Source organism: Pistacia vera, unplaced genomic scaffold, assembly GCF_008641045.1.
Source record: "Pistacia vera cultivar Batoury unplaced genomic scaffold, PisVer_v2 Contig686, whole genome shotgun sequence".
In the NCBI taxonomy this organism is placed as follows: domain Eukaryota; kingdom Viridiplantae; phylum Streptophyta; class Magnoliopsida; order Sapindales; family Anacardiaceae; genus Pistacia; species Pistacia vera.
Window position 1 is genome coordinate 42,345 of NW_022196541.1, and position 15,176 is coordinate 57,520.

Below are 15,176 nucleotides of genomic sequence, written 5' to 3' on the forward strand. Positions count from 1 at the left end.
ACATGGATTGGAAAACAGATTGGATTAGTTTAGCTCTTCCTGCCAGAGAAAGCATCTTCCCTTTCCAAGTCGATAATTTATAGACAAGATTTTATCTGCAAGGGGTTGAAGAAAAACTCTCTTTTTCTTATCTGTGAAGATACGAACTCCAAGGTAAGTGAATGGAAGGGATCCCTTTGAAATTTCTATACATTCAAACTCAGAGATAATATTAAAAATACTCTCCAAAATAATCTGCTTCATCACATGGCTCTTTTCTTCAAATGGTAAACAACTTTTTTCTTTTTTTAAATCTCAAAATTCTCTGACTCATTGCTCTTTAGTTCTATCAGTTTTTTATCTCAAAAAGATCCAGGTTTGACTTTGGCCAGATGCGATTTGGCCGGAATCATAGGCTGTGCGATTCCGATCGAATCGCACTAGGCCGGTTGCAATTCCAGCCATTTGGTAGGGGTGGGGGATTTTGGGGTGGTGGGTGGGGAAGAAAGTGTTTGAACCAGGGTTTTCTGACTTTATATACAGGAGAGAAACTGACACAATTATCCTTTAACTATTTCTTGAATTTACCATTTTGTCCTCTTTCAGTTAAAGTTAACAGAAGATGGGTGGTAAAATGTTATTTTGAAACTTGATGGGTGGAAAAATTATTTTCCTAAACCTTGGGTGGGACTATCGTTCTCCCATAAGTAAATGACAAAACCACAATAAAGTGGCCACTTCTACTACATGGCCTACTCTCACGCCTACTGCTCAAGTTGCTCGGACTAATTCTTGACAGCACATCAATCTCCAAGTTCTCCTTCACCACATTCATTTACACGTTCTCCTGTACCACCCACTTACACGTATTTCGGGTTTCTAATAGAAATGCTGAGAGCGTCTCGGCTTAACAGTTTAGTTCAATCATCATTCTTTCATGCAATGTCTTTGAAGGTTCAAAAACTATTGTGGCATTATTTTATTTACTTTTATCAGATCGCTTAATATAAAACACATCTAATATATACCTTTGTGAGTATCAAAAGTCCCCTAAAAATATTAAAAACCTCCTTTATTTTTTTATTTTTTTTTAGAAGTATCAAAACCCTTTTTAGAAAAGTAGAGTTTCTAAGTGATAAAAATAATAAAAATAATAATAATAATAATTTTCTTTCTTTTTTTATTACCTTCCTCGCAAATGTTAAGATCGAGTCTATTTGATTTAGTTTTTGTGAATGATTGACTTTTTTCAGTCTTTTCAACCATGATTCTGTAGGAGAAAATTATAAAAATCAAGATTTAAGGTTTAAGGTTTATATTAAACGTCTTCCCAGAATAAATGAATTAAACCTAATTATTATCATTGAGAAAGAGACGAAACTAAAGCAATAGCTCTTATTTTAGCTTACAGAATCAATCCCAATGGTTATTTAAGACTAAATGGACATTTTAACATGTGATTATGAGAAATTACAAATAAACACTATTAAAATCATTTTTTAACTACTTTTGGGTGACCGAGCGATTCAATAGAGACTTTTGAATGTATTATTCAAGAGATCTTGAGTTTGAGTCCTTACTCGAGTACTAAATCACTAGAGCTCTTACCCGGTTGATAGTTCTAGGGTCTTAGATTAGTTAAAGTATTCGTAAGTTGGTCCGAACACCTTCTATCATTAAAAAAAAAAAAAGATAAAAAAAACACCCTCTTTTAGCTTCTAGTTCATAATTATTGGATTGTATGGATCAACATTATTGAAGAAATTAAGTTAATATAACCTAATGCGATAAAATTAATATTGTTAAAGGAAAGAGATTTCTTTAACTGTACAACAAAATTAACCCTCTGAAACACAAACATCATAATAAAATAATTAGAGGAATTTATTAATGTGAGAACTCCAAATGGATTACTATTATTATAGCCAATGGTTATCTAAAAGGCTGCCATGCCACTTTTTGATAATTCCCTCTAAAGTCGAACACTTTCTCATCACGGATCATGATCTAATCACCACCGTCCATAACAGAACCACCCCGGTCCCACCATTTTCCACTTATCAGAAGCCTTAGAACTTTCTAACAAAAATATCTAAAACCCTCAGAAAGTATCATCTTCAACCTTCTCTCTTTCGCTTCCACGTTTCACTTAAAATATCTTTCCCGAGCCTTCTGGACCCAACCAGTATTTTCCCCCCTCTTTAAATATTTTTTGAAACAACCCGCCATAACCATCTTTTTATTTTATGCATAAATTCTGAAGCTCAATTTCAGAACTTTTGGTAGTTTTGTACTTTTGTTACTGCAATGCAAAAATATGGAACAAACTTCGCCATCTTATTATAGCGTTCTTGGCGTCACTGTGGATTCTTCTCCTGAAGAAATCAAACAAGCTTATCGCAAGCTTGCCATGGTAATTTATTTAGAATTCAAGATTGTTTCTTTTATCAATTATTTTTGTTGATTTTTTGTTACTGAATGTGGGTTTCTGCCTTTTGTTTGAATGAAGAAATGGCATCCTGATAAGTGGACGAAAACTCCATCTTTGTTGGGGAAAGCCAAGAGCAAGTTCCAGCAGATTCAAGAAGCTTACACAGGTGAGTTATTTTAAAAAAAAAAAAAAAGTTTATTTACATTAATTTTTGCATGTTTGGTTCTGAATTGAGTGTGAAAAAATATTTTTTTATTCTTTATTTTGTTGAAACAGTTTTATCAGATGAGAAAAAGAGAACACTATACGATGTGGGCTTGTATAATCCTGAATATGAAGAAGAGGAGGTGGGTGAATTGACTTAATTTTTTTTTTTTTTTTTTTTTCTGTTTCTTCTAATTTTTTAATCTCCATTTAATTTCTCTAACAATTGTGTTTGTGTTCAGGGGTTTTCTGATTTTGTGCAAGAAATGGTGTCTCTAATGGCTCAAACAAGAAAAGAGGTTAAAAAAACAATCGGTTCTGTTTTCTGGTCAATAATTTATCTAGAATATGAATTGGTATTAACTTAAGGATTCATGAAATTTACTTAAAAACAGGACAAAAGTTACAGCTTGGAGGAGCTACAGGCAATGTTGATGGAGATGTCAGAAGGATTTGAGGCATCCACATGGTTGAACGAATACCCAATTCTTGAAGATTCAAGATGTTCAAAGAGGACCCGTTGGGAAACGAGAAGCTCACATTTCGGTTGGGAGATGTATGGAGCAAGTGGCACTTATTGCAGATAAATTCAAGATCAAAATTTTTGCTCTGTTGAAAACAAATGGTGCATGAAAGAGAAACACATGAAATATATGTGGGCAGCGCAGGTGGAGCCACAAAGGAATTGGCTTTTTTCTCTATGAACAAGGCCTCATTGGGGGAATTGAGATTTTATCAATGTTCTGTTATGCGGTTTGTTGAATTTGTTCATGAGAACAAATGTATGAGAATTTGGTAGATGTATTGAGTGTCAACATGTGCTTATTTGGTTTCGAATACATTTGAAATCTTGGAAAATTTGCTTGACAATCGAGAATACTAAGATTATACAGGAAAGATAGCTTTCTGTTTAGCTTGTCCAGGTCAGCGCATTTCTACTAACCTGCGGATGTATTGAATACCTTATAAATTCAATAAATTAGGTAAGGTACAATTAATACATTGAGAAGGGCGGTTCTAAGATTTGAACCTAGAAAGTTAAGAAGGGAGCACACCTTCTTGACCAGGCCAGCCCCTGGATTCTCTGTCTCTACTCTTCAGTAGCAGGTCTTTTCCATGTTGGGTCTAAGAGGATGAACTGTCTAATTTATTTTTGGGTCTCTAAACTCAGATCAAAAGCCTGCTAAGTTTAGTACGTAATGACAAGTTGGGCTACAGAGAGGAGAGAACCCATATGAGTCTAAAGATAGCACTCATTTGGGCTTCGAGCCCATTTATTTTTAAGCTAGTGGGCTTTGTGTTTTGATCGTGTTCTTGTTGTTGTTAAATTTCACATGCACATCGTGTGAGACGTTAAAACTTATTTGTCTCGAACACTTGTCGTGATTGTAGGGTGACATATACCGCTCTCATGATTGTACATACACATATAACAGCTACACGATCACGATAGATCATAATCGATATATTCGGATATGTAGACATGATCTGTATATCTATAATAGATTGAAATTAGAATATTCTACACATATAAGTTGTAATTTGAGGAGAGCATATACATTTCTATAAAGATTTTCTCTCCTTAATAGCAATACATGTAAATACACAAAATCAAGTCAATGATTGAGAGCAGACGTAGAGATGATTTGGGAATCTCCAACACAAAAGTGAAAATTATTTTAAAGCAACGAAGGTTCTTGTGTTCTAATTAATTCAAAGATTGCATGATTTGGAAGGTTGACGAGAAAGAAAATTAGAAAATAAGTGGAAGATGCTTTAAAGAAAATGGGTCGGCAGCTTAGCCTTAAAACTTTTTGTCCCTCCTTTGCTCTCTAGTTTCTTCAACATTAAGTCCTTAACTAATTTAATTGAATCATATAATAATGCATCATATTATTATAACTTCCAAATCACTTCCTTCTTTTAATTTTAATATAAGGTCTAGGTTGAGTTGGTAGAGATTTGGCTTAAATAATTTTAATAAAAGGACCTATACTTCTATAATTAGTTTCTAGTAAAGTCAATGCTAACTCACATTTTAAAAGTGATACTAGTCATTGCTGATTATTGTTTATTATAATAAACTAATAAAAATGATATTATCACCTGTTTTCAGGTCCATTTAGTACGGTTTATTCGAACAGAACTTATATAAGAAGTGTTTATTAGTGTATAACTTATGAAAATATAGTTTTTGTGAAAAAAAAATTTTAATTGTTTAATTTGGAAAATGTAAAAGAGCATTCTTGTGTTAATTTACTAAAAAAGATTTTAAAATACGAGAATAAATCAAGTTAAATATATAAAATGATTAATGACATTAATCCTCATGAGGTATATTAAAATAACAAAAATTCCCCTTAGATTTTAGAAATAATAGAAATCCCCCTTTTGTTAAGTTTTAAGTGTTAAGATAAACAATGAAAGGGTAATTTGATAATATTTACTAACTCATAATAGTATAAATTTTAACGGGTCAATAGTAGTTCATTAACGGCAGGACAATTTTTGTTATTTTAGAAACCTTAAAGGGATATTTGTAATTATATCATACCTCAAGGAGTCTATTTTAAAGCTCGAATTTTAAGCATGTCCCATAAGCCATAAAATATGCATGAAGGCATGTTATTTGGTCTATGGGGTTGACTCCATCTCTAAATTGAACGTGACAATATTGTTATACACTAAGTATAAGTCAATTATACATTTATATAATGTATATGATATGGAAAATACTCAACATCAAATTCAATTGTCACATGATTGTGAGTCTCCATTTTTGTGATTTGTCATTTTAAGGTCAACATCCATGGCCACTCCTCCTAAATCATACCATCAAATTAAATAAATCTTTTTTTAATTCTTAAATATAAAAAAAAGTAATAATTCCCTTTTCTTAAATTCAAAGTTAAATAGATTAATTGAAGTCCAAAATTAATTGCATAATAAATGAAACTTTTGTTTTTTGGTGACCGAGGTGTCCGGGATAACTTGTGGACACCTCAACTATTCCTTCAGGGCTCTGAAGTTGACGACTAGATAAGCTCTTTAGTAGTCATCCCTATTAGCATCTATATAGATTCGAACTCAAGAGTTCATGAAATCTCATTTTGTTCTTTTACCATTAGGCCACTCAATGGTGGTTAATAAATGAAACTTCAGTATTATAATTTCCTGGAAAAAGTGAATAAATTTTCCCTGGAATTTGTTAAAAAAAATGCAGAGAAAAAGGAATTGGGTAAGCTAATAATTGAGAAGCTAAGGGCACATGACTTGAACTATTGAAGAAGAAAAGTTGCAAGAAACTTGAAGAAAATGACCCGAAATTTGGGGCCTAAATTTGTGAAACGTGAGCTGTATAAAATCATACGTGTCTAATTTTAGGAAAGGAATCTGTTGGTTTTGATAAGCGTTTCTTTACATAATGACAATTGTGTATTTTGCATATGTTTATATAAATTAATACTACGCCAAAATATTATATATGAAATTCAATTGATTGTGACCTTAATTATAGAAAATAATATATCCTATATATAATGTAAGATCTTTTCTCTTTTGGGGTCAAATGGTGTAGGTGATGCATGCAGAAATCCCTTTTTTCAAATCTAATTTTTTTTAATTAATTAATCCAATAGGGTAATATAAATGAGGTTTTCTTTCTCTTAGCTTTGTTTATTTATTTTTTGTATAAATCATGCAATAAAGTAAAAATATTTTAATTATTTATATGAAAGTAGCTAAGTACACCGTCATGCCCATAAAATTATTAAATAGCCAAATTTTTAGGCCGACATGTCGATTTCCCATTTAAAGTATAAGAATACTACTTGAACCATGTGGACAATTAATGTATACTATTTATTTTCAAAGCTAAAATTAATTTCATGCATATAGTGTTTAGGTTACACAGATGGTGGCATATATATATATATATTATAATCCTGTAGAAGTGTTTTAGATGAATTATTTCAAATCAAGTGATGAAAGTGGGGCAAATAATTGAAGCCCAAAGATTAATTAAATAAAAATTAATTGAGATTATGATAAAAGAAATTAACAATTAATGGAAATTTGGTCGAAAGAGTCGCATAGTGGGGTCCCAAATTTGGAGTATTCACATGCAATTACGATTCCCTTGAGCAATAAGGCATGCTACCCTACCAAGCAACCCCTTAAAAACACGTCTCATTTTAGTCATTTCAGTCCACTTTGCCTACTCAACCCTTGAGCAATATTAAGGCATTCATTTTCCTCCTACTTCTACTTCTACTTGTACTTCTACTTCTCCCAAAAGCACTTCTCCCAAAAGCGCTTTTTAACTAATTCACAGTCCCCATGCACCTAATAACGTAACAAACCGAATCACTTTTCTTCATTTTTACTCTCCAAAACTCTCTTCACAAACCAAAACCCACCTCCCAAAATACTCCATTTTCACCCCTTCGACCTTCAAGGTTCATCCATGGCGATTCAATCTTCCTCTTTCAGCCTTCGAAAACCGGTCAGACTGGCCAAAATTTTCATTTTTCTTGCCGTTTTCGCGTCCCAAGTCAACGGGTTGACTGCCAGAAAGCTAGAGGAATCCTCCACCGGTGGTGATCAAAGCATAAAGTGCCAGCCATCATGCATACAGAGCCCGCCTCCACCGTCGCCTCCGTCGCCTCCTCCTCCAAGTCCACCACCACCCGAGCTGCCGCCGCCCCCGCCGTCGCCCCCACCGACTCCCAAGAAGCCCTCAACGCAGTACTGCCCACCGCCACCTTCGTTCATTTACATGACCGGCCCGCCGGGCCCGCCGGGGAACCTCTACCCCATTGACAGTGATTTCAGCGGCAGCCGAAAAGCCTCTGCCGCGAATTTGCCGATTCTGGTCGGCTCTGGATTGCTTCTTCTCTTGGCCTTCTGGTGAGCGTCAAAGATGGTAAATTTGATCAACGCTTTAAAGAAGGAAGATAAATTTTATAGAAAATAGCTTGGTAATTAATCACTTCTTGTATTTTAATTTTTGAATAAATTTCTTCCCTTTAATTTTGGATTTTGTACTCAATTGTTCAATCAAATAACAATATTTTACTATTATAGATCCAAATTTTGATTTGAGTTTTTGTTTGATTAATAATTTTGATCATTTTATTTTTATTTTTTTTTGGTATGTGAGTATGAACAGAAATTGAATGGATGTTTTTATTAAATTAAATTAATAATATGATGATAATGTTGGAGTGAATCAGTGAATGGATGGTTTTTGGATCATCCACCAACTTGGTTTTCAGTGCCAATTAATCATAAAAAAAAAAAACCTATGGTTTTCAATGGGTCCAATTTTAGTTAGTGAGACCTGATGGTGGTTTGGATCTTTCTCTTTTGGACACGTTGCTTGCATTTGTGGAGTCGAGGGTGAACATTTGATGGGTCCTATCCAACGGGAAAATGTTGAAACATTAAACCCATCGAATTAAAATTTATTTATTTAATTGGGCTTTTAATTTTATTATTTTTTATACTTTAAATTAGCATTTAAAGACTTTAAATGCTAATTTAAAGCAATTTATGACTTCAATTAGACTAAAAGGTCATTAGACGTGGGCTAGATTTTTTCTTTTTTCCAAAGATTCTCTACCAAATTACATATTCCTATAATTATAAAAAAAAATCGCTTCAAAATAATTAAAAAACAGTAAATATGTTCATATTAAGCGATCCCACTCAGTAAATGAAATAAACTTGCTTTAATATAATAATAATAATAAAAAAAAAGGGTAAAAACCCATATCATTTTTTTTTTCTGGTATTCAGAGTTGTTTGAGCCAACTCACATTCATATTAACTAATAATTTGGGATTATGAAATTAATGACCAAATAAGTTTTCAATGACTACCCCTTATTAATAGTCATGAAAATTTAAACTTATTATCTCTTGATTAATATGTTGAAAAATCTTAAGCAAACTTTTAAACAATCGAAAGATAGTTAAGACTCATATAGTTAACAGTTAAATATTTTACAAAAACGAAACTTCTAAACTAACCATAGATGATCGATTTTTAAAGATGTTATGTCACTTGTATATACATCGTATATGAATTTGACGCCAAATGTAATAAAAATTTGTGAACTAATTAATGGGTGGCAAGTGTCCGTGTAAAGTTAAGAGTTTGGTGTTAGGGAGTCCCATGAAGGGACAAATGGGAGATGAGTTGAATGATAAATCCTAAGAATGAAGAAGATTCTAACACATTGATTTGATGTCAGAAGTGATGATGATCAAATAGAGAGTGAACGGATGAAATCAATTTCGATTTCACCAAATTATAGAGTGGGGGACCCATGTGGCCAGGCAAGTACCCAGTTTTGCAGGACACGTCATGGACTGAAGTTTTTGTTTGGTAATGACTAATGGAGTAGGTTAGACAAAAGTGCTTTTGTCTTTGAACTAATCTCTTATCTTCAATTTGATGAGTTGCTTCATTTCATTCAGTTACCTGTTCTTTTTTTATCTAGATTTTGGCATTATTTTATGCTTAGTTTATTGATAAATTAAGTTTAGTTGTTGGACAAATATGATTATGAAAGCTTAGTTTATTGATAAATTAAGTTTAGTTATTGGACAAATATGGTTATGAAAGCTTAGTTTCTTTTCTTTAATTTTACTAAATAATGATGGGTTTTTGATAAATATAATATCACTAACGAATATAATTATAAACGGTTAATAAATATAATATAAATCTTTAAAAAATTTACATCAAAGTTCAAAAATTCTAATAATTGAATAAGAATATTATCATATTGCTGTCAATACATGAAAAACATCTTTTATTAACGATTTCTCTATCGACACAAAAAAACAAGTTGGAAATTGAAACTGGTTTTGTCATAATAGATGTACAGTAAATAAATTTTATAACTCTTTTTTATGTCAGTAAATGATGTTTTTCATTACCTTTCATGACTCTTTGTGTGTTGGTGGATGACATTTTCTTCTTGTGTGTAAACTTGTTTTCTACTATTAAACATACTTATCTTATATTTAAATGTATAATTTAGATTACTCTATTCACCATCCATCACTAATCAACTGGTCTAAATCAAATGAATATAACGCTTTTGTCATTGTTGGTTTGAATGGCAGCTTGTTATTTGTCAATATATATATCTATAGCTAAAGTTGAAAACTATATTATATGGTAATTAAATAATTAAAATATGATTAATGGTAGGGCTAATCACTTTAGAATAAAAGGAACCCATAACTTTTTGGGCAGGCGTTCAAACATCAAATCCTCAGTGATACCCAATTATATTCCAACAAATATACTCATGGGTTAATAATTAATTAATTAATATTTAAGCTTAGAAAATTTCAAAAGAAAGTTTAATTTATCTTCAAACTTTATGACTAAGGATAAAGAGTAGTGAGTTCGTACCCTAATTTGTCTTGAAATAGATGGTAAAGTGACAATTTGTTTTTTCTATTCATAGTAAAGGATAAATGATATTATTTAATATATATATATATATATATATATAGACCAAAAAGTCCCAAACCACTTGCCTTGTGAGCTGGATGGCAAAACTTTAGCCATCTGGTGGGTTACTTTTGTGCTGAGTCCTACATAGTGGTCATCGACCACATTATGTCTTATCTGGTCTATAGATTATAAGGTGTTCAATGGATCTCGAAGATTAGTTGAGACATGTACAAACTGGTCCAACACTTCGATTAACAAAAAAAGTGTGTTGAAATTGGAGCCGTTGAATTTGACATTCTTTGAAAAGAGGTTTGTCACTCACTAATTTTCATAGGTGAATTAATTAAAAAAAATAATATGCGAGAAAATCAAGATTAAGATGTTCATCTTGGACAGGTATATTTCTATCTATGTGATAAATCAGAGTAATTAAATACGATAATCCAATTTATTGTATATAAATATGTAAATTGATGTAAATTGAGCCCTGTGATGCAATTATTCTAATTTCTATTTTCAAGAAATGTGATTATTCTTAATTTCTTTGACATAATCAAACACTTTGATTGAGATAATCAAATTAACAGGTCACAAACTTAAATGGACCAAATTAACGTAGACATTTGGTCAAAACTGGGAAAAAAAAATTGAAATTCATGATATTAAAGTGACACAAATAACAATTTTTTTTTGCTGTCTTTATCCTTGGTGGGCTCATAATAATAGACAAAACACCAATATTCTTGCCAAAAAATTAAAATTGAAAAAAAAAAAAAGCAAAAGCAAACCACTTGGTTTGTGCCAGATGGGACGATGAAGACTTTAGGTTACCTAGGGTCTTATTTTTAAATCCCACAAGTGACCATTTATCACATTGTGACTTTCTGATCCATTGGGTTTGTAGGGTGTTCAATGGATACCGATCGGGGATTAGTCGAGGTGCACAAACTGACCTCGACACCTGGTGGGCCACCATGATCAACAAAAAAAAAAAAAAGGGCAAAAGCAATTATGAATAGAAAGAGATATCCAATGTGCAAAATGAAATAAAATTGCTATAAAGTAAGAAGATACTTCAAGGAAGGTTGTGCATTATTAAAGAATGAAAAATTCTATTTTGTTATGCACTTTTTCTATATGATAATAAGTTCATCTTTTGGGTTTAAAAAGCATAAGATAAGAAAAAGTGAAATTATATTAAAGTTTGTCATCCTTTTGGGATTCATTTAAGTTGTTTCTTTTTTTATAAACAAAATAAAATTGATCGGAATTATTTTCATTTATTTTTGTATAATTTACACAAATTTTTTTTAAAGGTTGGGATACCGTACCTTGATTTTTTTTTTTCTTAATTAATTTTTTTATAATGTTTTTGAGCTGTTTATCTTTGTCATCTCATCTGTTAAAAGGGAATTCGAAGGGTATATATATATATATATATATATATATATGTCTTGATTTAAAGGGAATTTGATTAAGGCTAGCTTTTTGTAAGTCTTTGGAGTGAAGATTCTTGATTAATTAAATCATAAGTTGATCAATGGTTCATGAACTAAAAAGAATAAAAGGAGTATTAAATTAATTGCTTTTTGGAATCAATTATTTGGTTTAGCTACAAGTCTACAACTACTACCGCACAATTCAAAATAAGTGCTTATTGAAACATGGAATTCAAAGACCTTAAATTTCCACCGACACAAAGAAATTTGAGAAGAAATCTCCCCACCTAATTTCACCTTTTCTAGCTCCCATTTCAAATCTTAACCATACCATACCATATATATATAACTATAGAAAAAGAAAATATATAAAGTATGAATGGAACTAGATAACAAACTAGATATTTTAGATGTAACATGTGTTAGGTTACGATAAAAGTATTCGAGAAAGACATACAAATTTATACTTTGAAAACTCTCAAATGTAGACATCAACAGTTTCTAAAATCTAGATTGTTACCGTTTATTGTCTTTGGTTAACACTAAGAAACATAGTTTTGCTAAAATTTTCCAGTTAAATTTTGTCTTTTAATGTTAACTCACAACAGTAAATAATTAACCAACAAACAACAACAATAAATAAAGATTTGTATTTTAAATAATCGCTAACCTTTACATTAATTTATTTTCTCTTTTTATCTATATAGTTTATTAGAAAAAAAGAAGTGAAGTGTAGTGTGGTGCATGCCTCAAGCTTTTGAGATGTTATTGAAAGTTTATTATGATCGCTAACATTAATTCTGCCAAATATTATGATATATATAGTACCTCGACCAATCCTCTGGGATCCTGAAGTTTACGATTAGGTAAATCCTCTAGTGGTCACCCCTATTAGCAATCGAAGGGAATCAAACTCAAGACTTTTTAAGTAATACACCTAAGAGTGTCTATCGTCTTACCCGACCACCCAGGGGCTATTACGTATTTTTATTTTTTAACATTAACCAGTAATAGTAAATGGTTAATCAACAATAATAATAAAAAAAAAAAAGGATCCGAGTTTTTTTTTTTTAAATATGAAATTTGTATTTATTTGATCTTTTAATTTATTAGGTTTTACAAATAAAAAGAAGGTATTGAGATGTAATTGTGTTTAATTAAGGTTAGGATTTGGCATATATTTATGGACACGTCCAAATCACTCAACTTCACACTTTCCAGCTGTTCGTGGATCATGAAATTTTCTACATTGCGTGAAGAATCAACTAAGAACTAAGAAGCAGCTTCTTGGATGCAGACAAGCTTCAAAGTTCAGCAAAATACAAAAAAAAAAAAAACTTTTAAAATTATTTAAAAGTCATCAAATCGGACGCTTGACCTGCATTTTTTTCCACGTCTTCTTTAATTATTCATCACCTGCTTCTTCCAAAAGTGATTCTCTGGTGGGTCACCTGAAATATGCTTCTGCTTCCAAGGGATTATCAAATTTCAGTAGGCTGGTTACAATGAATTTACCAAAAAAAAAAATGGGTTTGGTTATAATTTAAGGGGTTTTTTTTTTAAAAAAAAAAAACTATTATATAGTATTATTTTATTTTCAACATATACTTATAATATAATTAATGTTGTATTTTAGTATGATGTTATTTTCCTTGAGGTGTCACCATACAATTATATTTTGATTAATTTAATGTTGGACATGTGATTTAGAGGTCAACTTCAATAAAGATTCTGGTTAATATGAAAAAAATTTAATAATTAAAAAAATTAGTTGTTGCAACTTTCATCATATATATATATATATTTTTTTTTTTTCTGGTGATCCGGGGTGTCTGGCCCAGGACAGGTTCACACGCACTTAACAATCTATCAGGGGCTTTGAAGTTAACGACTGGGTAAATCTCTATGGCTCTCCTATTAAGCAACTGAGAATCGAATTCAGTACCTTTTGAGTAATACATAAAAAGTCCTATTCACCACTTGCCACCCACGACATAAATTTTTTATACCAATAAAAAAAAAAAAGAAGCTAAAACTTAATTGTTATGTTACAACTTATTCTTAGTAATTTGTAATATTTAATTCACATTACTTCAATTTTTTAATAATTTTCTGTGTAATTAATAATTATTAATTTGGAATGAAAAATAAATGCATGTGATGAGGCTTAGTGCTTTTCAATTAAGCCTTGTTTTGGGGAACATGCTCCTTAACATGGATCTTAAAATGTGCTATTATCACACATATTATTAATAATTAATTATTTCAATATATTTATGTCGAAGGAAGGAGATTAATTGAGTTCTTCAAACACTCTGAACATTTTCAGATTTTCTGAGTAGATTTGAGCAATCCCAACATCTTAAATATTTGTTTTTTCCTTAAAAAAGTACCCATTCTTTTTTTTTTTTTTTTTTGTATATTTTATAATTTATATGTAATTATGATTATGGAGTCATATATAAATTTTAAACCTTAAACATAAATTTCTCCTAAAAAAAAAAAAAAGAGCATAGCTTAGGCATCAGGCATTATCATTAAAACTTGAATATTAAAAATGCAGGTACTGGTTATTAATTAGTTCATGAATTAACATTAATAATTACCTAAAACTTAGAATCCATAGTAAAGCTTTGGTTTAGTTGGTTAATTACCAAGAACTTAATTAATTAATTAGTTAAATAATGGATCCCCACTTTAATTAATTAACTTATAGGGTAGTTATCATGAAGTATCAAGAATATAAATTAGGTGAATGTGACAATTTTTAATATTCTAATTAACTCTTAATATCACTACGTCTTCTTTGGGGCAAAAATGTTCTAACCCAAATAATCAGACTCTTTTACATATACCTTAGTCTTCACTCTAAAATTTATTTATATTCAATCAAATAAATTTAAATTTATCCTTAAGGGTAATTGTCTCAATTTAGTTTCTTTTAAGTTTCCATGAAAAATCTAGAATACCGGGGATGCTTCATATCAGTATACTTATACGTGAAAAAATATCTTGTCAATTATATTACAAATTATCCTTTCATATCAACGACTGAAAAATTGCGTCCCAATTTGAGTTAAAAGATCTTGTCCCATTATGATATGCCTAAATTTCTTTTTTTTTTTGTTTATCTAATTTATCTTTGAATTGGTTGTTATAAATATTGTTGATGCTTGATTCTAACACCACCTAATTGACACGTGCGCAACGTTGATTGGTCAAGAGACCCACGTGATTATGGACAGAAAATATGAAATAAATGCGATGAGAGCTTTTTAAAGTAGTTCGGATGCTAAGGTAGCAAGTCCTACTTCCACTGATTTGTATTAGTATAGTGGGTCAGGTCGCAACACGGACTGACTTACAAAGATTAGGAAAAGTAAATACAAAGTTTGCAAAGAGAGAGAGAGAGTTCAATGTAAAATGGCCGAATCCCCTTAATGAAGGGTCTTCCTCTTTTTATAACGAGATGATGCATGTAATCATCATTAAATCCATGGGTTGGTGTGAATGTCAGACATAATCTGGCTTTACGTCCCATTGTCCACTTCCCAAGCTGTTTCACGCGATTTGGAGCAGGAATGGACACGTGGGAGCTCCATGCGTTTGGCAACCTGACGTGCGCTTACCGTTCTGACGGAGCAGGT

The 15,176-nt window shown here is 31.2% G+C and overlaps 2 protein-coding genes across 2 annotated transcripts; both read left to right on the forward strand.

Annotated features, from left to right (window-relative positions):
- The first annotated feature begins 2,271 nt into the window (after positions 1 to 2,271).
- Positions 2,272 to 3,550, forward strand: LOC116113603 (chaperone protein DnaJ-like). Its single transcript, XM_031399756.1, has 5 exons — positions 2,272 to 2,392; positions 2,489 to 2,576; positions 2,687 to 2,757; positions 2,857 to 2,913; positions 3,010 to 3,550. The coding sequence occupies exons 1-5, from the start codon at positions 2,297 to 2,299 to the stop codon at positions 3,199 to 3,201; spliced, it is 504 nt and encodes a 167-aa protein (XP_031255616.1). The 5' UTR covers positions 2,272 to 2,296; the 3' UTR covers positions 3,202 to 3,550.
- A 3,266-nt stretch (positions 3,551 to 6,816) lies between these two features.
- On the forward strand, positions 6,817 to 7,652 carry LOC116113606 (sulfated surface glycoprotein 185-like). Its single transcript, XM_031399759.1, has one exon. It carries the CDS (start codon positions 7,080 to 7,082, stop codon positions 7,524 to 7,526), a length of 447 nt encoding a protein of 148 aa, XP_031255619.1. The 5' UTR covers positions 6,817 to 7,079; the 3' UTR covers positions 7,527 to 7,652.
- The last annotated feature ends 7,524 nt before the right edge of the window (positions 7,653 to 15,176 follow it).

Coding starts and splice junctions, on each gene's coding strand:
- LOC116113603 (XM_031399756.1), top strand. CDS start 2,297: ATGGAACAAACTTCGCCATCTTATTATAGCGTTCTTGGCGTCACTGTG. Junction 2,393..2,488: donor CTTATCGCAAGCTTGCCATG/GTAATTTATTTA, acceptor GTTTGAATGAAG/AAATGGCATCCTGATAAGTG. Junction 2,577..2,686: donor GATTCAAGAAGCTTACACAG/GTGAGTTATTTT, acceptor TTGTTGAAACAG/TTTTATCAGATGAGAAAAAG.
- LOC116113606 (XM_031399759.1), top strand. CDS start 7,080: ATGGCGATTCAATCTTCCTCTTTCAGCCTTCGAAAACCGGTCAGACTG.